This window comes from Opisthorchis viverrini (assembly GCF_000715545.1).
Source record: "Opisthorchis viverrini unplaced genomic scaffold opera_v5_63, whole genome shotgun sequence".
Taxonomy (NCBI): Eukaryota; Metazoa; Platyhelminthes; class Trematoda; order Opisthorchiida; family Opisthorchiidae; genus Opisthorchis; species Opisthorchis viverrini.
In genome coordinates this window covers 21,144-45,298 of record NW_008751719.1, presented here as the reverse complement: position 1 = coordinate 45,298, position 24,155 = coordinate 21,144, and the positions used below count along the sequence as shown (strand labels likewise).

Sequence of the window (24,155 nt, the reverse complement as noted above, 5' to 3'; positions counted from 1 at the left end):
GGGGGGGGGGGTAGGTAGCTGCGTATTAAAGGCTGGGGCTGATAAATTGGTGCATAAATCCAGCACTGTCAGTGGGCTGTCAAGTGGGGGGGGGGTTGGAAAAGGAGCTATGCATTGAAGATATAGCTTGAATGCCCAAGCGCCATTGAGGGCGCGACTGGGCCATATCTGACAATGTCTCTAGCCATTGATGTGGCCTGTCTCGGGGTCCCTTACCTTCATCTCACCAATGAAAACATTCACACCCCAACGTGTGTTTCGGCGACTTTACTGTGCATTGTATGGAGGATTTCATTGGGTTCATAACTGGATTTGTATTTCACGACCTCTGGATATTCAAGGTGTAAGGTTGACAGTTAAGTAGGCTCCATTTGAGCGGAGTGAATTCAGTAGGCATGCCGAGTACAACAATGAATCCACCCTGACTAGAGAATACCGCCTCGACTTTTCTGGCTAATCATTCAGTCATTTTTTCTGCTATGGTAGATAGAGTTTGAACGTCATGTGGACATTTCGGAGTTGTAAAAAAACATCAAAAGTGACAGTGAGCTTACTGACCAACCGAAAATTCCAGACTGCAATTTTAAATGGCTTGATGGAACTAAGAATGGTTGGTGGCTGATTCATGATTTTTGTTACAGAGGATTTTAGGTATTCCCGTCTGTAATGCAGAAATTTTTAGCCGTTTTCTCTTTTACTTGACGGATTTCCACATTCAAAAGAAAACGGAATTGGAATAAGCCGACTAAAGTAGAGTTGAACTTGACAGAACGTTGCTGGAGAAGAGTGTAGTTTACTTCCTACGATAGTCATCTCTCTCTCGATGATTTGAGGACCAGGGATAAGTGACACGAGCAGGATACTACCAGTTAGCGTAGTTTGAGGAGGCAGATGGACCCATAGGGCATTAGGGGGAGTTACAAAGACCGGTTCTACGTGGCTACAGTAGTCAAAGATTCTACTCCAGTTTTGTAGTGAGTAACAGTCGCATATTGTGGTGGTTACTAATACATACCGACCCGGATATATGTACGCATGTGGACCTTGAGGCGATATGCCGCGTGATGTCATGGACTAGCTGACCGAAAGAGAGAGTTCGACGTGCCCTTAATCGCGAATGAACTATTCACAGTTACTCCTTACTAAAGAAGCGACCATCAACACGTCAAAGATGGACCAGGATGAAGCGGAATCTGTCCAGCTTCAAGTATATCGCATGTCCGGGTGTCGGGAGCACCATAATCTAGAGTTGCAATTGAATAGTTCGGAAGGATAAATCCTTCTTTAGTTACATCATAGTGAATCCAAAATATAAAATCGAAGCTAGCTTTACACTTAGGCAGTTGTTTGTGAGTCATTATGTGTACTTTTAGGACCTCGAACTGGATAATAAGAAATGTGGTGGGTACCCACTGATAATGTCGCTCGTATGTTCTCTGTGAAAACTTTTGATACAGAGCTGTGGAGTGTAAATTGTTTAAAGCTAGTCATCAGTAAAAGCAGACATTCATATTCTTCACTTTTGCTGTGAGGATGTCAGTTGCGTTTAATGAACAACACAACTGAGCCAGCTACCTTGAAAAAGGTCAAAGAATTACGAATCAGGAAGTACACTCATCCGAATAGCCCTTTATGGCAAAAAATATGGACCTAGTTGCACGGATCATATCTTTGAGCTTGTGTACCTTAGATTTTCCATTACTTGACAATTTCACCTCTTTGAAAACGTTAACTACTTTCCAATTTCAGGTTCGATGGTTTGGCCCAAGACTTCCAGACGTGGCTGTGCTTAGTCCTGTCAGACTGGCTAGAGTAAAACATCAGATTACCAAGCTCCTGGAAAACCCAAACGATTGCTGGATTGCCAATGGATCACTTGGCGACATTATGATTATACTATCGTACGATGCGGCCTCTATTCTCGCAGATATTCTCAAAAGCCTACTGCAATACTGTGGATATGTCCTTGTCAGCTTGGAGCTCAAGTGCGACGGCGAGGCGAAAACGGAAAAACTTGAATGCTGTCAATTCAGTGTTCTTGCCGATTCAGTTAGACATGTCGAAACTGACATCGTGAAGCAAACTAAATCGGTGTTTGGTGTTAACTTACCACGTGTCTTCCCCCATTTTGTTATAATTTTAAGGAGAGAGAATGCAGTGAATCATTTTTACGTTACCCTGAAGCAGATCAGATTCACGTTGATCAACGCGATAAACAAGAACTTACAAAAGTGGATCTCGGGTAAGTACGGACAAAGCCTTTTCTCCACATAAACAATAAAAGGCATATAAGGGGGAGGTTGGACGCTTTTCACCATCCCTTCTATTTATGCAACGTTTCTTATCTCTGAACATTATTTTTGTGAAAGCGTTGATTTTACAGCACTTCGGAAGGTTTAGAAAAGAAATAGTGATTTCGTGTGTTTGGACCAAATTTTTGAAAAGCATTGAGAAACAATGGTGCTTCGACCTCAAATTTCGAAGTAACGGTGAGGCCATGCGTCCCTCCTGTTGGGATTGTACTGACGCCAACACCTCACTACCTAATGTTGACCAAGTTAGAAAGATCGTAGAATCGGTACTACGGTCTGCCTGGTAAGTCACTCATGATAAATATTACTGGCATTCCGGAGCACAAGCTAGGATGGCTACTAAGATGCTTCTTTTGGGTAAGGAACAGTCATTTCACCAAAGACATACCAGTATTTGGATTAACTACAGAACACTACGTACGTCAAAATTGGCTATACAGTTGACCCACTAAATGCAAAACATCAAAACGAGTAACTCATCTTGTGCATTTCCCTCAAATCCTCAAGAGTATTAACACCAATCTGGTAGGCATATCAAAAATTACCGTTTCTGTTCGACGGACTGGTATTCACACTATGTGAATTCGAAGTAGCTTGGTGGTTATGCCGCGACTTTTCTGACCGGAAGATCCATGGTTCGACCTAAACCTTGGCATCCAGGCTGCTTATGTTTGAGCTTGGGCACCATGACAGTATCCTAGCCCTCATGCTTCTTCTGCTACCATGATTACCTAATTGAGTGACATTAAAAAATGATGATAACCATGTAAATTTTGCTCTCACTGTTCAGGCGAGCAGACCCCTAATGAACCTTGATCTTCCTATCGCCAACATTGTCCATCCAATTGCCATCATGGGACAATCCTACAGGTTCCAAAATATTTGGTACGTGTAAGGTAACAACACTCTCCACACACCCAGCCAGCCACCTGGAGGCTAGTATACCAACTGTAAGACGTCTACTGAACGAAAATAACTCAGCTTGTTCTGGCCAGCCATCCACAATTCAACGGAATAATGCAGACTGGCTTTCATTTTTGCGTAAGTAGAGTGGCTACACAGGTTTTCAGAATTAACTGGCTTACAGCGCGAAGGCCCACTTGAAACTCCAAGAGTTTTCTGATACCGACAAGCTGCGAAAAATCTGATAAAAAAATGTCCAACTAGCTTCAGGGATCATCCACTTCCGAAGTTATAGGGGACACACCGGATCGCATGAAATGAACTGTTATCGAGGAATCCCGGTGCTATTTGCACTTTTTATCAGCCATTGGTTGCCAAATTTTCATTCTTTCAGGTACGGAACAGAGTGTTGCGGAACTGAATCACCCAAAATCTTCGTTAGATGCGCACTACTGATGGTTCTTCGCAGGAAAATAAAAGCGATACAATATTTCTGGGCTTTTCCAGATAGACTGACTTCCATTTTAAGATGAGACCTATTTGGAAACTCAAACGTACTGACTAAATACGGTTGTCATCTTACACAGATCTTAAACTCGCTATTTCCTATCGAGTGCTTCCACTTGTCTGATCCATTGCGCATAAAACGATCAGAACTCATAAATACACATTCAACGTCTAAGACTGAAGAAATCTAAAAAGAATGTCACGTTTGTCATTCTTATTATACCAACACTATGACACGTTGAATTTACTGCCGTGTCTGCTCAGATTCGTTTGAGGTACAGACGACTGTTCACTCCAGCCTTAATCAAGCCTTAATTCCATCAAAGTCTACAATGAAGGAAACAATATAGGACTGCAGGTTACCAACAGTACTTAAATTACGTACAAATCGTACATGAACTTGCATATACTTCGCTTTCTGCTGCAGTCGGTCCTTATTTCTGGGGTTTGATGCAGCCTGACCTACTGCCAACGTAATAAGTAGGATCCCATTAAAATCATCCCGATTTTTATGGTTATTTTTTGTTCATTAGAAACAGTCTTTAGTGTGTCATCAGGTAGGGTGACCTTGAACACTATGTGGCGTTTACTGTTACATTCGCGAAACGTCTCAGACGCAATATTCATGTCATGGACTGTAATCAATTCTTCTCGACGACATGCTGTTTGTTTTAGAGTCACTGGGAATTGTTCGGTATTTGGGGACAAGTCCGGAGTAGTCTCCGTTTTGTCTGTCTTGTCAGGTGGATAGAAGTCGAACCTGGAAGTCTTAAATTTTTTTATCAAGTTGTGTGCGATGAGTTTTGTTTGTTACAGTCCTCCTGAAGGGAACGACAAAAGACAAAACGACCAAGGTGCCAATAAATTTTCGCTTCAAACAGATAAGAGCAAGGCTAAGTACAGAGGTGCAGCCATAAATCCAGGTAAATTACATCCGGTAGGCAATCTCTCCTCGATTACATCCGAGAAAATTCAGAGTACAGGCGACCGTTAATCAAATAAACAAACTTTCGCCGTTCAACATATTTTGGGTCATTTTTACTAGTAAAATACATGAATTTGGCGCGCTTTCTCCAATGCAAGATAGTCAAAATTGTCCGTCAAATTTGTTTGCAGATACGGAAAAAGTCTTACTACAAGTAATTCCAGTTACGAAATCTCTTCAACGGCACTTCATGGCTGAGTCATCACACGAAGTAAGTCGTTTACTGTAAGACCCTGTAACCAAAGCCCAATGGAGTGATAACTTATGTGATCGAATTACACACAAGAGAAAGCCTCACAAAAGCGGTGGGCATAAAGAAGTTTTAAATGCAATAATGTGTTCGGCCGTTTGAAGCTACTTTTGCCATACAATCCCCTTTTGGAAGTGAATTTATCGAATTTCGCCTCGCATCATTCAGTAACAACATATCCGCTTGGAATCGCGCGCAATAAGGTGTGCATTAAACGGGGTAATGTCCGAAAAAGATGCGCACCACAGGCCGACAATATGTAATTAATCCTGTCGATTACCCCATTTGCGTCAGTCGGATTAATGCAGATCGCGGAGAGCAGCCGCTCATCAATAACGAAGAAGCTATTCCAAGGTGTTCAGCGACAATATTTTTTTCCCAAAACAACACAACTATGGAAAAACGGGATATGAGCTTGCAACTGAATAAATCTTTGAACCATTCGTGGAATTCAACGGCAATAAAACACGTTAAAAGTTACAATCTCCTGAGCAAAGTTAGTGGTTCACAAATCGATTAATGGATGGTGAAGCAATTGTCCCCTCATCATGTAGCTCCACAGGTCCGAGAGTCAACCTGGTACTAGCAGTGAACGTATTGGAATTCGGTATACGTTCATTTTGCGTCAACTTTCACCGCTACTTCCTTAATTTTCTTACCACGTTAGTCTCTGACGCCATAGTAATGCGTAATATTTAATTATGGTTGATTTTCATGCAATGTCGTAGCTACAACGGTGGGTCCCCAAATTAAACAATTTTAACTTACTTTTCGGATCCCTTCTTTTCAGAAATTTGCGGAGGAAACGGTGACTATTGTCAGCTATCCAGATCCACCACATTCCGACTGTGAGGTACTTAGTTTCATCATGTTCATACCTTGCCTTCGCTTGAACTCCGGAGTGAATTCAGTATCCAACGAAAACTACCGAAGCCAGTCGCTGTCACCTTCCGTGAGATGGTGCAATCTACTGAAATGTATCGCGAGGCAATCAGAAGCCTCCCCACTAGCCAAAGTGACACTGATGGCATGTAAATGGCTACCAGTACACAACATTCCGCAACAAGGTCTGCAATTCATGCGAAAATATTTGCCCCTCAATGAGGAAGAACTGAAATCCTGGAGTTCCTCAGTCATCCACAAATACGAATGCGGCGTTGGTCTGATTCTAGCCCGTGGTTGTTGGCTCGAGAGGCGTCTTTCGAAACTACACAATAATCAGGTCATCTTCTTCACTGATACTCAGCGTGTCACTCAGTAAGTTCTACAGGAATTGAGGCATCGTTCCTGGTCTGGAGAGATGATGAGGTTGCCGTACCCACGATAACTGCCATTACCTGCACATGCTTCTGTTAAAAATACTATTGGACACCGCCGGCCTTCGAAGCTTAGTAGACGATATATTGTTTGCTCTTTCTGTTTCATCGTAAACAAAGCAACATTAAACGACACGGTAATCTTCATAGAGCCTTCTGTAGTAGCAACAGGGGAAAAGGCGCATTTTACTGTTTATGGTAAGCAAGCCTTCAGTTCTCTTCTCTCTCCCACTATCTTTTCAAAATAGAACTTACATAAATAAAACCTTCCGGCCAGAAGCACCTGAATGCTTGTGTTCCGAACTAGTTGTGCCCCGTACGTAGACTTGCAAGGTGATAAGTAAATAGATTGTTTTGTAGTGCATTGGTACCTTATGAGTGCTGGAATACAAACCAACTTCGGAGGGGTTTAGGATTTATATGGATATCTGGCCAACACAGCTGGTCAAAGCTAAATAGAATATGTTCAGTACGATTGAATTCCATTGAGACACTTCCGGAATACAGTATATCTTTGACTAAAAAGGCGATCACAGTAACGAGTTGCAATGAGCCTCCAAAATAAAATCCGATTGTGATGTCAAGAAAAGATTGTTTTTTATTTCGGAACAAATACTCCGAAGATACTTCATCTCAGAACGAATCAATTTGGATACACCTCAGAGTGACTCCTTAAGAGAAGGACAATTCCCTTCGAGATTAAGAGCTAGGTCACAAGAATCCACAATGTTATTGTTGATTCTGTAATCTACTCACTGAATGGATTAGGAGTTCTTTCAAATTCCAGCTATAGGTACCAGAAAATCTACCGAAAACTTCTTCGCTGTTCCACTCTTGTCGACAACAGATAGCTGAAGCATTCTGGTGAATTATAATACTAACCTGATGTCGAATTACTAACAGTGGTTTATAACACAGGTTTGGTTTGTCTGTGCAGGCTAACAAGAACGTTCTTCTTTGCCAATGAAATTCATATGGTGGACGACTTTGGAGATCAGTGTCCGGTGAACAATACCAACGGAACAGTGTAAGTTGATTGGAAAAGGGTACCCATTCACACGTTTATTGTAATTCAACCTTTTTTCTCTCACAGCAAGTTACAAATGCAAGGTGAGCTACGCTTAATTCATTCATACATGTTTCTAGATTAGTTGATCAGGCAAACTACTTATTTAAAACGCCCGTTAATGATTGTGACAACTGCCAATAATTAGCCAAGCTAATTGAGTAAATTCCCAAACTTCTTCACCTGAAATTATATTTGGTCTGTATGAAAGGTAAGGGAATACGAACGAGGGGTATATTTTCCGCACATGCCTATTGAATCTCCCCATCACTTGGTTCCTCTCAAAAGTTCATTCGCTTAAATAGCTCTGTCAAAATTGCAAGTGCCATTTTGGCTCAAACTCTCTTATCAACCTTCTACTATCAAATTCCATCGGACCAATACACCTCTCTCTAGTGTGTGACCGGCCACCTCTCGGCCATTATAATATCTACTGCCTGAATAATCAAAGTCGACTGTGCCTACATTATAAACTGAGGTGATATGTTTTACACAAGGTCGCTAACTAAACAGCAGCCTAGTGCAGGAGCAGGAGCTCACCGTCCGTCATCAAACAAACTACTAATTCGTGAGTAAAACACTCCTTTACTGTTACGCGGTCACAAGTTGTAATCAAAAAGAAAGGATTTCCAAAATAACGGTCAGTTGGTTTGTCTTTTACCAGTCTTGAACTAGGCCCCTAAGATGCGTTAAAGACAGGGCCAGAGCGAAATGCTTTTTATACGGAATATCCCAGTCGATTCCTCAACGCTGAAGTACATTGGAAACAGGCTTTCAAAAGGTGCGTGAAATTGCCTGATTGTTTTCAAATTATACAGTATTTCTCCAGTCGCGCGCAGTCTAATATTTGTTTGACCTTTTTCATCATGCATGATAGTTTCCTAGGCTGAAACAATCAGATATTTCGTTGTGTATGATTTGACCAGTGCTATGAGATCGGTCGACTGGGATTCATTCAACCACTGTGGGTGTCCTGGTCAATAATACATGAACAATCCAGTCTTGACCATCAGTTCCCTTTGCAACACAAACGGTGGGAAAGTGAGAAAATCAATGAAATAATTGGCATTGGTAAGACCCGAATTCACTACATCCAATAAGCCAAACAAATTATATGACGATTTTGAACACTTGAAGTTGCTGGAAGAAAGGGTCAAAGCAGAAGTGCAACTTCGAAAGCTGTGAAGTAGTCCCCACGGTTAAAAGCAAAGAGCTGGACCACAACACAAGTGGTCTGAAGCAAGTGAAGGCAAAATTTTTTTGTCAGCATATATATATATATATATATATATATATATATATAGCAAGCCCCTTACAAAGACAGCTCATTCTATAGGGACGACCGAACTGGGCTTATTTTGGAGCAACGCTCTCTCGCGGAGAACACTTTCCATCAACTACGCGAGCTAGGAAGAACGTACGTGTACCGGATTGTCATACTAAGGTCATGTGCAATAGTACTGTGATCCTCCTTCATAATTCCTGAAGATGCTACCGTACAAAAATGACGTTTATAGTCCATGCACAAGAATTAGGTTCCGGTGGTCCTTGATGGTAATTATTCTGAGCCGTCTACATAGCCTTGTGAATTATACCAACTTAGGCGCACCACTCTCGGTTCCCACAACTTTGGGATCCAGAATTTCACTTTCAAGATCCCTACCTTGGCTGCATGACCACTTCTTAACGCATTAAAACAGCATTATTTTCAAAAACGTAACATGCAACTTAGGAAATAATTGGTGAAGCAAGACTGTTTTCAAGGAGATTAGGAGAAGGTTTGTCGACTACATCAGTGCACTGGATATCTTGGCACTTATTTTGATTCCACCTACACCCCAACATGCCTGGAGAACCTGGATTCTGATATTCTGTCAACTGGCATCAGTTCATATATCTGCATGCAGAACATAAGTACAGTGCACTTATTAACATTTTTAATTGCCTTATCTGTAATGGAATAGTAGACGCTGATGTAGGATCCTCTATGAGCCTTACATACCACGCTGTAATAGACGAAAACGACGGGCTAACTTAACCGCAAAGTCTGCAGGTTGCAAGCAAGGCGTTGTATTTCGAGGGAATAAAATCAGCTTCGCGCTGCTCACCGATAATCGTGGATAATCAGCTACAAGCAACGCAATGTTCCGACCCATAGCAGTATCTGGTTGCTTACTTTTTGGAGCCATTTTCGGAAAGCGAAACTTCTCATCCAAACCTTTTCGTTGAATTCATCTGTCACTTCCATGGTTTCCATGTGGGGTCATTTGAAATAGCTGGTATGTCACTTTAGTTGCACTGAAGATATCATTGGGTGAATAAATTACCGGCATCATCATCATCGTTGTCAGGTGTAAGAGTACTTGTCGTACAGTGGTTGTAGTTACCACAGCTTCGTTCACCGATGATTTGGGAAGGTGGGGTACATTGCTGCGCATTGGAGGTGGGAGCTGACAGGTGGACGTTTGGATTAGTGGTGGTTGCTGTAGAAGCATCATTGGCTTCTACGATTAGTAGACCCCGAAACGGGCCACATCAATAGTTAGAGACGTGGTCCAGTCGCGTTTTCAATGGCGCTCGTGCATCCAAGCCATTGCCTTCAATGTATGGCTTCCTTCCCAACCCCCCACTTAAAACTCCACTGACAGCTCTATATTTACGCAAGAATTTATCAGCTACTGCCTTCAATACAGAACTACCTGCCCCAGCTTTCTAAATCATCCGTGAACGAAACTGGAAGCTACAACCACTGTACGACAAACACGCGGTCAATACAGCTGATGATCATGATGATGACACTCAGTAAACGCTTATCGAATTTGGATGGTCAGTCATTACTGCGACAGTGTCCGTAGCTTTTACCTTGTACATTTTACCAGATATCGACAAAGTTTCACTTTGCGCTTGAATGAACTAAACATGTGCCTGCTTCTTGACTACGTGGAGTATACACTAGCGTTGGCATTTGAATTTTCGCCTGCTTTGAGCTCCGTCTGCCCGTCCTTTAGGGATGACCTGATAGTGCTTCCTAACTTGCATGCCTCAACAGTGTGTCGAGTTGAGTAGCCTTTTTGATTTTGCTTGCAAATATGCACTTTTTTGGTATCAACAACTTGCACTTGTTTCGTGATAAATCTTCAGCTCAAAATCCAGCAAGAGAAACAACAGCTAACGGAAATCCTGATCCGTTCAAAACATACCACTCTCTCCGTCTAACTACTTCTGACGTGTGTCTTGGTATTTGAAGATGTCTAAAGTTCCAATTCTTTATTTCAGAATCATAGAACCGGGTGCCGCCATCACCGCATATTATCTCAGCATAGTATCTGAGTTGATGTGAAGCCCGAACCTTTCGCTGTTCTGGACAATCAGTAGCAAACCATGAATTTGGTGAACCTGATGATATTTTCGAACAAAGAGTTGAAAGTCTCTTGAGAAGGGCCTTTTTGTTGAGGATCGCACAGTAAATCATGCGTTTTGAGGGTTGCTATTAGATATTCTTCGGAGAAGTGGGCTCAAGCAACTTCGCTGTAGCAGGGGTATATTTCTGAGAGAAAAATATGGTATCTAGGACCATCTACATCCGCTGTGCCTGTGTCTACTTTGTGTCCAAATGCTAAGAAACTAAAACACCAATTTTGCACCCCAATTATTCTTTGGGAGGTTCTTATTGGAATACCAAATGGTGATAATTTGAAGCTAACTATTGCGGGACCGGAGTGATGTGGTCTTAGTTGGGAGGTGGTCTGTCTTTGGGAACAGATTTTCGTGACGAATTTATTTAGCCTAGCCGTTTGCACTTTGTTGACCGACGATTCCTATTCGCTTGGAGAGAAAATGCACTTTCTTGAAAAGTTATAATTTCATATTTGGTTCTTCAAAAGTGAGATCAACCTTCCATTTACTCATGGGGGACTTCTAAGAATTTGCTAAATCCAACTTTCACTCGGATGAGGATGACAGTTAATGTTTTGACGTTCTCTTGTTACACACATATGCCTTTATTCTGCACAGCGTTTCTTTCGAACAAAAATGGAACTCGGTCCTTAATTTGATGTACAAAAAGTGGCAACCTGAGGAGATGACGTTCACACTTCTGTGGCCAAAAAACCACCACTTAACACATTGGTTGGAGAAGCTTATCAAAGTCATGCGCATATTTATGGATGAAGGTAATTTATGTTGTCCAGAGTAAAGGACAGCTTATATTGTCGTATGATAAATTCTTGCCGACTGTATACGCATCAGTACTCAGTAGGGCCTCCTTCTACATGCTTAGTTTTGAAGCCTAAGTCAAAGCTACATCTTACTGACAGTGTTCATAACTGCGATCTTTATCATAGAGTTTTTATTGTCAGGCTATAAATTTCGCTGCCTGAATTCGCATTTACCCTAGATGCACACGCTTCTCCGCCTCCGTAGGAACTTGGAAACTGGAATACAAATGAATCAAGTACACATCTTTACACCCCAGCCAGTGTTGTTGCCATTTCCTGGGCCTTTGTTTGTTCCGTGAGAAGATCAGCCCTCAGAATGTCGTATAACGATTGTCCCAAAACAGGTCTTCTAGACAGAGCTGTCAGTAGTACCCTGAAGTGCACTTTGTCACTGCTGCTTGTTTTATTCCTATTAGTATCCCTATAATAATAATTATCGGTATAACCACTACTATCACAATCATTCTCATCATCATATCACTAGAGTTGAAGCTTATACTTAATCATACTAAGATTATTGAATGATCAGTGCGAGTGAATGTCGCGTCTCGGTATATATGACCAAAGTTTAAATGAATGTGACGCGAGAAGACGTGGTATAATTCGTATAACTCGTGTAATTCCGTCGCAATCTATTTCATCAATAGGTTATGGACTTGGTAATGTTGTGACCGATCAAATGGCCTATCGATTAAACGGTTACTTTCTAGTGATAATATAAGATGTAAGATTCCATTCGGAACTTCGTCCAATGCCGAAAAGCCCAGAAGCATAGTGCGACTGTTTATCTCTCCATTGGCAATCATCAGGAGTGCGGATTCTACGAAATTCCAGAGTTTGAAATCAAAGCCTTCCGGTAGTTCGCTGAGGAGCTATTCATAATAGAATATACACAATGCATGAACTTTCCATCTGAGAAGCTATTCAACGCGTAATGACTGGATGGGAACTCCATGATGGAGTTCCTGTCACTGTGCGAGTTAGTCACACTGATGTATCCGGGAGATCTTGGCTCCCAATCTTACTGAACATTTGTGCGACGTGCATTGCACAGGATTGCCCGTAATAGGAGTATAGTGCTTCTTGATATAGGTTGACTTTACTATGAGGATGACTGAGATGTCTAGATGATTGAAGGTTATCGTGACTCTGGAGGGATGAATGTTAGCAGACTTGTGTGTCTGCTTCACGAAAGTCACTCCGGCACTATAGGTAAGAAGCAAGGAGGTCTATCTCAGATTAACTTGTCAGGAAACCCTTGTTCCAATGCCCTGTCGAAGACCAACCGGAGTTTTTCAGGATAACAGATGTTGCACGGGGGCTTACAGATATACCTTTGCTGAATTCAGTTTTTTAGAGGAGTTTGAATTTTCATCAGATGAAGCTTTGTATGAGGAGAAAACAAGCTAATCAGTGAATGGGTTATATGTAAGTTTGGTATAGGAATTCTGAGTGCCGATGTCAACTTTTGGGGGATGACCGCCAATAACGAAAATTGAACCCGCGAACCTCATCCCAACACACTACCCGTCTATTGGGGAAGCCTTCTCACGTTACTGAGCACACCTTAAAAGCAGGCAAAGTAAGAAGCAAGTACTAAAAATAAGGATGCAGCCAGAAAATATCTGCTTTAGTAAAAAAGATCCTGAAGGAAGAGTTCTTGCTGGAAATTCACCTGTTGTTCACATGTATTCATGGCACCGTTTTCGCATTGGGTACATCGTTTTGTACTTCAAGAACTTCTTTGGTGCCATCGTAAGCCCCGGAAGTTTTCGCACTCACTTTTTCCCTGTAAGTTTTTTTCCGATGTACTGAAACAATCACTTTTGAAGAACAGAATTCAACGAGTTCAAACATTTGGTAAAACGCTGCATAAATCATGAAGCTGCTTGGTCGTCAGGCAACAATGAATCAGTTTTACGGGCAACCTAGCAATACATCCTACTGCATCTTGGTGATCACCCTCATGATACACATGCCTTTCGATACTTTTAGGTTTTGTCTTCACTCAGCTATTTACCACAAATGACGGAAAGACCCATTGTCGTGTCATGCGGCCAAACGCAATTTATCATCTAAAAGAACTCATCAAGCATCATCGAATCGGTGATCCTGTTCAACGTCGTATCGTGCATTTGCACAGCAGTGATGACTCTGACACGGACAGTGACGTAGACTGTTTTAGCTCCGAGCTAAGTGAATGTGTAAAAGACGTACCTCAGTCTTACGAGCAGTCTGAAGAGTACTGTTCGCGGATGGCCGAATTGGTAAGTTGCAAGTTGATTAATGGATATCGTCTGTCGCATTAAGTATCGGCTAGGTTCAGGGTTTTAAAAATACATTAGCTGAGTCTTCGATTTGACAGCCATTTAGATATTATTCATACTGCATCAAACAGGTCCTCGTGACCGCCCATATGAAGCCTGTCACAGTACAATAACCTGCACGAGGTTCACGTTGCCTTAGTATTTTCATCATCATTAGTATTTTAGCCGACGCACATCATATCCATCATATTCTCGGTGTGGATTTGGAACTCAGTCTGACACTGTTAACAAAGTGACTGGTCAGGGAGTCTGCTTGGTGAAAATTTAGGCGAATTTCTTCTAGGGCTTTCAGCTGCGAGACATATCATACTCAAATAGGGACACCTACACGTTCAAGACAATTTTTGTAGGAAGGAACTCCTTCTTGGTATGCGTGAGTCATAAAATACAGATATCTAATGACTAAAGGAAACTTTACCATTATTCACTCAAGGCAACGTGGCTATAAGATAGCGAAACCCACGTGTTAATTCAGACAAAACGCGCGGCGACAAGTGCACAGCGTAGGTTACGTTTAGGTCATAAGTAAGAAAGGCGATGTAGCACAAAATCAGAGCAACAAATGGGGAATGACGCGGAACGCAATAAGAATAGAAGAAAGGAATCAACAATAGCCAAAGACCGACAGTGACGGAATTTCGCTAAAAGTTCGGCCAATCGAATCACAGGGCTCAACATTTGGACTTTAATATAGTAGTACATAGTACGTGCAAATTCATGTCGCATTGGTGCACAAGCGCTTTTTGGAGTTAAATGAAAAAAAACTTGGATTACCCACTGACTTATGGAAACCCCGTAACTCCTGGGCAATTTTTCAGATGCACTTGATTTTCTAGTTCAAATGGTCATCTTATCCCAATTGCAATTTCTTGAGGGCAAGCACCTAAATTGTCATTAAATTTCAGCTCGCTTCAACGGATATGGCTAACCAGTCAGACCAAAAGTTCAAAGCCGGTTCACTGGAGACTTTCGATGAACTACTCGGTGTTTGGTCTTCTAAGCACCACCAGGCAAACCTCATTGCCCTGAGGCACCATGTTTGTGGGACAGATTTATTCCCAGAATCCAGTTATACGTTGAACAGCAACAAAAGTTTGCACCAGATTTTGGAGCTACTCCACATACAGAAGTAAGTGACTTGGAAAAAGTTAGCAGAAATCCGCTCACCGTTAAATCATCACCAACCACATGATGCCCTTTATACTGAGTATTTCCTACCATATTTCTTGGTTAGTGTTCGACGGACTGTGCCATTTCAGTCAGCAGCCAATCTAACGAGTGACTTCGACTGAAACAAAAACAACTTTAGCCAATATGAGGCATTTCTGATGATGATGTTGATTATGATGATAATGTCTTTCTTGAGTGAGTAGCACGCAGCGCCAAACCTTACTGAGTGTATCGCTCCGGATTCTAGGCACTTAACATCATAACCAAATAAATTTTATTTAATTGATCAATAAATTATAGCAGAATGCACCTTAATTGTACACCCTGTCTAGTGTAGAAAATCGATAAATTCAACTTCAGACCATCCGTAGTTTAAAACCACTAAGTTGACTTCCCCACTCAAAACGTTTGATCGCAGCAATCGGATTATCCTGGTAGAAATATGGTGAACCGCTAAAATGATTTCATTGATGATATAATTTTTCTTAATGAAACAAACATATTTTCACTAAAACACTTGATCAACTATCCATCACTTTTGTGTGACAAGTGGAATGAAAGTCGGCATTTGAAGGTCTAATCTAAGATTAATTGGAGTAAACAAACGAGGGAGAGCATTTAAGTGGGATTTCGGTTCAACTTCAACATGTAGATTGACGAAGATAACTAGACTACAACGTTCCTTCTGAGGATGCCAGTTTTCATTCCGTAGGTGAGAAAGCACTTTCTCAAATAATTTGATGGATGAGACCCTAGGACCGTTTCTGGCGGTTTGGTCTTGCTTCCAATCAATGTGTTAGGCTTTTGTTCTGTACTGAATTGCTAACCATAGCTTGAAGTGATATATCTGATCCCAGGTGGACGAATGCCTTATGCGAATAATCTTTCTATTCGCTTTTTAAAGAATGCTGGTGGCTGGAATCCGGATGGGGCCAGTGGGACGGAGGATGCTGAACACACTGAAGGCTGCTGGACTACGAAACCAGGGACAACAAGAGGTATACTGAGATTGTCTGAGGTTGTCAACCTGGCCATTATCATCTATCCCATCACTAATATCGTGCAGCAGCGTGGGAAATTTTCTGAACAAGTGCAGTGGAAATTCACGCAGGCATACCTTTCGATAAGCACCATCTGGGAGCACTAGTAAAGTGTTATGGACGAAGTTGGTTGCCAATATTCTACGAAATTATATGGGTAATCCGACATTGTTAAAGTTTTCGCAGATACTCTTCCCTAGTCCCTCGGAGATGATCTCCCTCAACTCAATGATCTTCCTGTGGAAATTCAAGTTTTCACTTCATTATTCTTGAGGTCCGCTAAGGCAATAACGTGTGCACATGCAGTTGTTCGCTCATATTGTCCAATGAGACGCACAACCTTGAATTTTTGGCTTCACAAAGGAAACATGTTGTTAATTTAGTTGGAAGAAATGATATGAACAGCATCTAGCCACGGAATAGAGATATACCTTAGCGAGGCCAAGTCTGGCATGGATGAGTATCACCTGATTCTGTTCACCTCACGCAGCATACAAAATTAGGTCAATCCCATAGATGACACTGTCAGTCACGGTGCTTACTAAGTGCTGCTCTGGAGAGAGAAAACTTTTCGCTGTACGCCAACGGAAAATTCTGATGGCAAAAAGAATTAGTATTTCCGAAAATACTGAACCGCACGAATTCTCCCGACATATGGTTTGTTTGGTGGAGGAATGCTACACTTACAACTTGAAAATCTGTCGAGGCCTAGAACCGTTTTTTATGTAGAGGAATAGCGTATGGAGTGCGATTCCATGTGGAGGGTCCCAATAATGTATGAATGAATCGCACAATTTCGTTAGCAGGTTCACATTACTGGGTCGGATTATGATGTCTACCTCACGAGAGCCTCATGCGGGCACCTGTATAAAACAAGCGGAATTATGTGCACCAGTATTTCTATGACAGCTAATTTGAGGTTTTCACTTTCGAACGTTTTAAACAGGCAATATTCGCGTGGACTGAATGACCTTGACGAGATACCACCGTGGAAGGTTTGATTTCGTAGGGGCAAACAGGTCCAGTTTTGATCCATCGATTTGATGCACCATACCACCCGATCTAATGCTCAGCATTTAGGAGAATGACGGGCCGAAATAAGCAAATCACGTAACTCGGATGCACCTTGTTTCTGGGATATGCTAACAATACTGAGCAGGATGCTCACCCGACCCCGCTGTGTTGACTGTAGCTAACTCGTTCAGACAGTCCATGTTCTCAAACTAGGGTCCATCATCCTTGATCAATTTTTTCCGCTTTCGAACTATGAATTGTCTAGTGTATGCGGTGTTATTGCTTTCCAGCTTACAGAGATCGGAGAATATACCATTTTGGCGGTTGTAAGCAGGTCCAACTGTGCAGCACTGCATCGTTTACTGAAGTGAGTTAAATTTCCTCGAATTATGTCCTTCATGGGATTGAAAGCACCTAACCTGAACATGTTCCGTGGAGAGATCTCCGCGGAAGCACACATGGCAACTAACGTTTGAATAGACATAGAGAACATATCGTATACACACCAACGGTCTGAATAGGGCCTCGCGGTCAAAAAATACAAATGAGTTAATGATTCTCAATCTCAAATATCACGATCGCGCGCAAATTATGCTATCTCAATTCTTACTTCAGTTATACACCGGAAAATGAAGCGCTGTACATAGGAGACGAAAACACACCGGTAAGCGAATTCTGTAACTGGGATTAGTGTGAGGTAGGCATCACAGTGGAATTGATATTTTTTATGCCAGTGTACTTCGTGTATTTTTATTTTATCATGACTATCATGTGTTATTGATTTCGTACTTTGCCATTTTTTCGGTTCATAGTACTCAGGTACCGGTAAAATGGTGTATTGGAATAACAGAAAATGAGGTCTCACATGAACCAAAACTATCAGTGTGAGCATGGCGGACCCGGAGCACTACAGATGACTGCGTTAGTAACACAACGTACGCAGCACCGGCGGCGATATGTTCGAATTATATTTTTCCTCCAGCGGGCGTTCGCAATCACACTTTGCCTCATCATTGTCTCTGTCTTTTTCGACGCACACAAACATCCAGTACATGTGTGATAACAGACCCAAATCAACCTAATGTATCACTCTTTCGCTTTCGGCGACGCAAGCAGATGACTACATACCCCTGTTTCAGTTAACCGGCACACAGGGATGCTCCAAACCAGCTACTAGGGGAGGAGTGGTCTGCTTCAAAGATAGCGGGTGGATAGCGAACCTGCCAGTTGAAACAACCATGATCTATTCTCATTACTCTGTTGTCACGCCACTGAGAAATAAAAATTGACGAGAAAAAACTACTTGTGAATGGAACGAAAAACTGGTTTCCATGTAATTTGGAAAGCCGGTAGAATGACAGCAATTTTCCGGGGATAAATATTTTTCTTCGGGCTTAGTAGTTACAAGGTAACGATGGCCCGCTAAGTTAATCCGTCCCAGCCATGTCTTCAGCTAAAAAGACTGACAAAATGCCTATGGAGAATAGCCCGTCTAACTGACTAATTATCTGCCACCAGTCGTATCCTTGACTCAAATGCTGTGCTCTGCTTTTCACAGGTGGAAACGAAATTCGCAACCCTGAGAAATAACCTGCTACCAAAATGCCGATTAAGGTGCACTTGAATAACCCACGGTTTCTTTCCAGGGAGTTAGAATAAAAAATTATTGTAAGAAAACGACGCTGCTTCTTCTTCACTTTTTCAGGAGATACGTACAAAATAAATTATGCATAGGTTGACGAACGACGAAGCAGAGACAAACAGAGGAACAACATTAATAAATGACTGTAAAGGGCGCACCAATAAACCTTGAATGATTTAGTGGGATACAGAAGAGGAAATTAAAAAAAACTCGACTGATTACAAGCATATCACAGAAAGTGAGCGGTCCCATCCGCATGGAATTTTCTTATCACCTGGGCATACCAACTCGGTCCATCAGGTGGGACGCCGTATCGAGCGCTATATAGAGCAGGCGCATGACTTTCTGTAGGCGAGGTAACGTAGCTTCCACCTAAGGAGATTAAAAAGTACACCAGATCAAATGAAGTCTTGAATTTTACAAAGACGGATCTACGAGAAAATAGCAATTAGTGGGCATACATAAACGGTTCTGGTCCAAAAAACAAAACACTAGATATAGTCCAATAGGGGTTTTCATGATTTTAATGTCTAGAAGAGCAATAATATGCAAGGACGCACAGAAATGTTTCCTACAGAAGAAATCAGTAGAATGGTAACAGAATGAACTTAAGTTGGCGAAACACAAACCGACTTACACTCAGGCGACCAGAGATCTCCCAACGCTTATCGTGGCCGTTGTAGGTTAACGCATAGGCTGCGAATACTATGATCGAACCGCGGAGGAAAAAACTCAATACCACATCTTTTGGAATCGGTGGATAGAAGCATTTCTAAGACAAATGAGTTTCAGCGGAAATGATATGTACCCGACTTGGATTGCTCATATGTTCCTCAACGGTCTTGCGCGGGGGGTGAGTGAGAGAACCAATAGCGTCCCGAATTCCGTTGAATAAATTTCTGAGAAACTATTGTGAATAAGGCAACAATAGGTTAGCCCCAGCGAGCGAGCCCACAGTGTAATGAGTATACTAGTTGGTAACCACCGATTAAATGCAAAGCGAAATGATATTTGTCCGACGCTATGATTCAATACGCCTCTTCTAAAATACTAAAGTCACGTGGCTGATGCCATAAAAGTCTTGGTAGCTGCCTCACTGTAGCAAGGACTAGTTTGAATGTTAGAATACTTCATTGTGAATATTATAAACCGTCAGAAAAGATTTCACATTCTCTTGGACGAGCTCCTAGATCCGACAGTTGCAGAACTTGGGCTGGCTAGTTAAACGGATGAGGTTTAAGAACTGCAAGCTGTATTTTGCAATATCCCATATAATCTGACAGAAAGTAAATGATTAAACGCATGGTTCATATGCATCTAGTAGGAGTGAAAAAAAACCGTTCTGCGTTGGATGGCGTCCTCGCTAGCTCAGTCAGATGAGCGCCAGTCTGGTAAGCACGAATTCGGTGGTTTGAGTCACCTGGACGCGTCCTTTTAGTTCACACATGTACTTCACCATAAGCCGCTGTAGAAGTTATACAAAAAACCGTTAACAGCATAGACAGGTTGGGCTGCATGTCAAATCCATTTTAAGATCGATTGGTGTGATTATATGTACTAACTATACAGAGGAACAATGTAGAACCAGATTCAGATGTATGTTTTATTACCCACGAAGTGAATTACGGTAGAAATAGACCTCTAGTGAGCATTAACAATATTATTAACAATGGATCCGCCCGACTTCCGAGGCATGCCCACTCCATACATGCCACTCACATATTGTTCCCGAACTGGAGTTCATCCACAATTAGCTAATTGTTTACTTACCATGGCGTGGTAAATAACTTCAGACAAAACCATGAATTTATTGTTCAAATTACGCACTTCAGCCTTGGGTGTTTCCATCAGCATTTCTCACGCCAGAACACGATCGGCTTCCCACTAGATAACCTAATTCGAAACCAGAATCTTATGAGTTCTATATATTCAAAGTATCGGATTTTATAACCCTAAGTTAAAACGGAGCTGAAGCATTCAGGAGCGACCAGGTAACTTACGCGACACATCTATTAGACACTTCTGATTTCAGTCGCACGCGATATTCCCAAAAGCACAGAAATAGAATAAAAGGCTAGGTGATTTTGTCGGACCAAACGTACTGGTTCTCATTCACTATACAGTTAACAAGCTGAAGCACTGGCAAGCTTACTTTCTAAAATGACTGTAACGTTTTAGATCACAGTGCTGAGGTTGGTATTGCCGAATTACCTAACCACTGAATCTGACTTAGAAGTGATATCATGATATCATGAGAACTACAAGTGAGAACTGATCAAAGCACAAAGGTGAAAAGGGATAGATAAGTTGGTCAAACGCAAACATACATCTCGGTCAGTGGCCAGCTGATCAACTTCGCCAGTTTCGATTGCAGATCGTAGTGTATTTAGTGACGTTAGAACGTAATTGTGACAATCTTGGACCTACAAAAGGGGGAAACAATATCAGTCAGCAACGAGACCAAAGGGGAAATCTGCCTGACAATCCAAAACTTTGGAGCTCACTTGTTGTAGTTTGTAGGGAGTCCCCGAATTGTCCTTTATTACTGCGGAATACGCAGTCCCATTCGGTCTGGGAGCCTTTAGTTCCTGAGAGTCAAATATCGAAGTAGGTAGCACTATACAGAATCAATGTGACGCAGTATTGAACGATTTGCAGACGAATCAGTTTTTTGGAGGGTGGAAAATGTCATAAAGCAGGAATACTACAAGAAAAGGTCAACTTCCATAAGTATCGAATCGATGAGCAGAAAGCTTACTCGTAGGTATTTTGCTTTCAGATGTGAGTTTTGGTGTAGACTTTGTCCTGTAGTTGAAGCCGCTCGTGGTCGATCTGTTAAGAGTTCAAACTTGTAGCTAGATGATCGGGAGTTCGAAACTTTCTGGAGTATAAAGAAATGTGCACTGCTCATGGTTCCCAATAAGGATAAAACAGCGGTACGGTGCTTCTCGGCTTTTCAGCATTGAATGGCTACTCTTGCAGGACAAAATCTACACCAAAAATTCCAAAATCTCCTTTCCCTAACAACAGATGTGATTTACTGACCTGTCGATGCGATCTATATCAAACGACGCAAGGGAATCCATATTCAACTTTTTCTTGGAAGTCATTAGGATTGCAAACTGAGAACTTGTAGTTGATGTATCCTTAAGAGCTTTTGTCACTGCATGCCCCAGTGCATTAACCGCCTACAAGCTCTACTTCACCCTTGTATGATAGACATGATCAACTAGATACTAGTGGCACACTAACCGTCTATCATGGCCTCCATTTATCAGTATTGTTTACCTGTTTTATTCGTAGGAACGTGCTCATGAGGCAGTCGTAGTAAAAGAATAGCCACTTAATGTTAAAGAGCGAAGAGTACTTAATAGTGGAAGACGGCATGGAGAGAGGAAACCTGGACGGCTCAAAAAGGCAAACGTTATTTTGTTTCTACAGTTCTGTGGTCTACGACGCGAAAGACACCGCCATCTTAAAATTTAAGGGAAGGTGACGCTCAAGGAGGTGGTCGTAAAGCTATAAGAAGCGGCCTCACCAAAACGGACAGTGGACTATGAGGCATCGTGCACACAACATCGCAACAAATTACAAGTATCACTTTAACAGCAATGTTGGTGGCTCCATTAGCGCCAATTCAAAAAAGATACTTACAGCTTCATAGACCAGATCACCGTATACCAGCAAGGCAGCTCGGATTGGAGATGCCGGACTAAAATGACAAAGTAAACGGTTTTATCCATTATATCAAGTTGAGCTCCAAAATAGACCCACCCATTACGTATACGAGGAAGAGTAGGTGTTTACTTAGAGTATGCGTATGCTAAAAGTCGGTACAAAGCACGGCACCAGACGACATCTCCAAATCTTCAAAGAGTATGCGCCTCAGCTTGTACTTTTGGCCAGGTCCTTCGCTATTTCTTCATTTCCCTCCACAGGAGAAGACTCAGGTTCCTTCATTTCTAGAGCGATATGACATACCACACCGAGAGCTGTCTTATCTTCTCAAACCGTGTTTTGTCATAAATATTAGGACCTGACGTCATCAAACGACTATTAATAAGCCTGGGAAATTAGGTGCGCCTCAGTAAGCGTTGCATGAAGTAAAAAAAGAGAGACAGACCGCCAATCTGCTCGCAAACCCAGCGAATCTCTGGTCTGTTAGTTTGGATTCGTTTGGCACCACCGAAGCCGTGATGTTGATCGCCCTGCGACGAAGTCGCCTTGTCATGCGATCATAACTTTGTCTGGAATAGTGGCTTTCCACACAGAGGATGAGCCGCAATAGCCAACAACGCTACCTCTTCAAACTCGCTGAATATCAGTGCAAACGGGTCTCAGAGGTTCACATTCTAGCCTACCCTTTGTTGTTTTATACTAATGATCCGCTTGCCTCAGTTCTTCTCTTATTTACGAATTCGCCCAAGTCGTCATTCTGTATTGCGACGAGGAGCACCCAGCAAGTTATCCAAAGGTAAGGGATCGTGGATTAGCAAAAGCGGCGAACTCAAACTCAAACCAACTGTGTTCACAGTCCGCTTCCATTGTGAACTCTTGATTTCCTTTTCCGTTCGCAGAGGTCCTTTATCTCTATCGGTTTCCCAGATTTCAGAGCCTAGATTCAACCGACATTTCAGTGCTACTCGCGAGTGTGAGCGAGTGTCCGAACGAGACCCGCCTCATCGGCTAGCTGCCGCTGACTGTCGACCTACAGTTTACTGAACACAGTTAAAGCGTGATGACTTTGTCTTTTCTATTTCTACTATCACGGTCAGGGTTCATCAGAGGTTGTCAGTTTGGTCCTATTTCCCGTGATCTTCACCAACGAACTTACTTTCACAAAATTAATCGTGAATTCTAAGTGAATATATATCGTTGTAAGATCGATCTTCATTCCTGTTCATTGTTTCTTACGAAAGTCAGACCGAAGAACTCTCCTCAATTTTCACACTTCTCCAGTCCGTTCAATCTTCCGTTACATAACGAGTTAATAGACATTTAAGAACCTGCATGTTCCGATAGTATTGTTTTTGCCCGCACAATATCCTAGGGTCAAACACCAACCGTAGTTTTCGGTTCTAGTGTGACGAAACCTTGGCCGATACATGGGACGTCTTATAACTTAAACAATTCCGGTTGGACAAAGTAACCTCATAATCTATAAGAAAAAAATGAAGCAGCACAAGATCACAGGCCAATCTTTGTCTGAATGGAACAGAACAGAAAATCGGATTCACCAAATAATTACAACCAACAGCTGGAACTTACGTCGTCACCCCGAGCAGAACGCGATCGAAGCTAATAGGATCAGTGGTCTGTGTTCGCAGTTGTTCACGGCATAAGTCGAGAGCGCGTTCAATACGCGACAAAAAGTGTGCCTGAAATATAGATAAATTTCAAATCCGA

At 42.0% G+C, this 24,155-nt stretch overlaps 2 protein-coding genes across 2 annotated transcripts in view; one reads left to right on the top strand and one right to left on the bottom strand.

Annotated features, from left to right (window-relative positions):
- Positions 1–19,123, top strand: part of T265_04032 (hypothetical protein) — a gene marked incomplete at both ends in the record, with an annotated part of 27,690 nt that extends 8,567 nt beyond the window's left edge. Inside the window, 8 exons of the mRNA XM_009168667.1 lie at positions 1,750–2,242; positions 4,839–4,918; positions 5,748–6,214; positions 11,354–11,511; positions 13,552–13,823; positions 14,789–15,012; positions 17,723–17,771; positions 18,666–19,123. Coding sequence (XP_009166931.1) covers positions 1,750–2,242; positions 4,839–4,918; positions 5,748–6,214; positions 11,354–11,511; positions 13,552–13,823; positions 14,789–15,012; positions 17,723–17,771; positions 18,666–18,731 — 1,809 coding nt within the window. The remainder of the gene's footprint in view (positions 1–1,749; positions 2,243–4,838; positions 4,919–5,747; positions 6,215–11,353; positions 11,512–13,551; positions 13,824–14,788; positions 15,013–17,722; positions 17,772–18,665) is intronic.
- Positions 18,553–24,155, bottom strand: T265_04031 (hypothetical protein; the record flags this gene model as incomplete). Its single annotated transcript, XM_009168666.1, has 7 exons — positions 18,553–19,121; positions 19,387–19,521; positions 19,558–19,656; positions 21,077–21,172; positions 21,254–21,337; positions 22,404–22,461; positions 24,018–24,155. 3 exons carry the CDS (start codon positions 19,573–19,575, stop codon positions 19,020–19,022), a joined length of 255 nt encoding a protein of 84 aa, XP_009166930.1.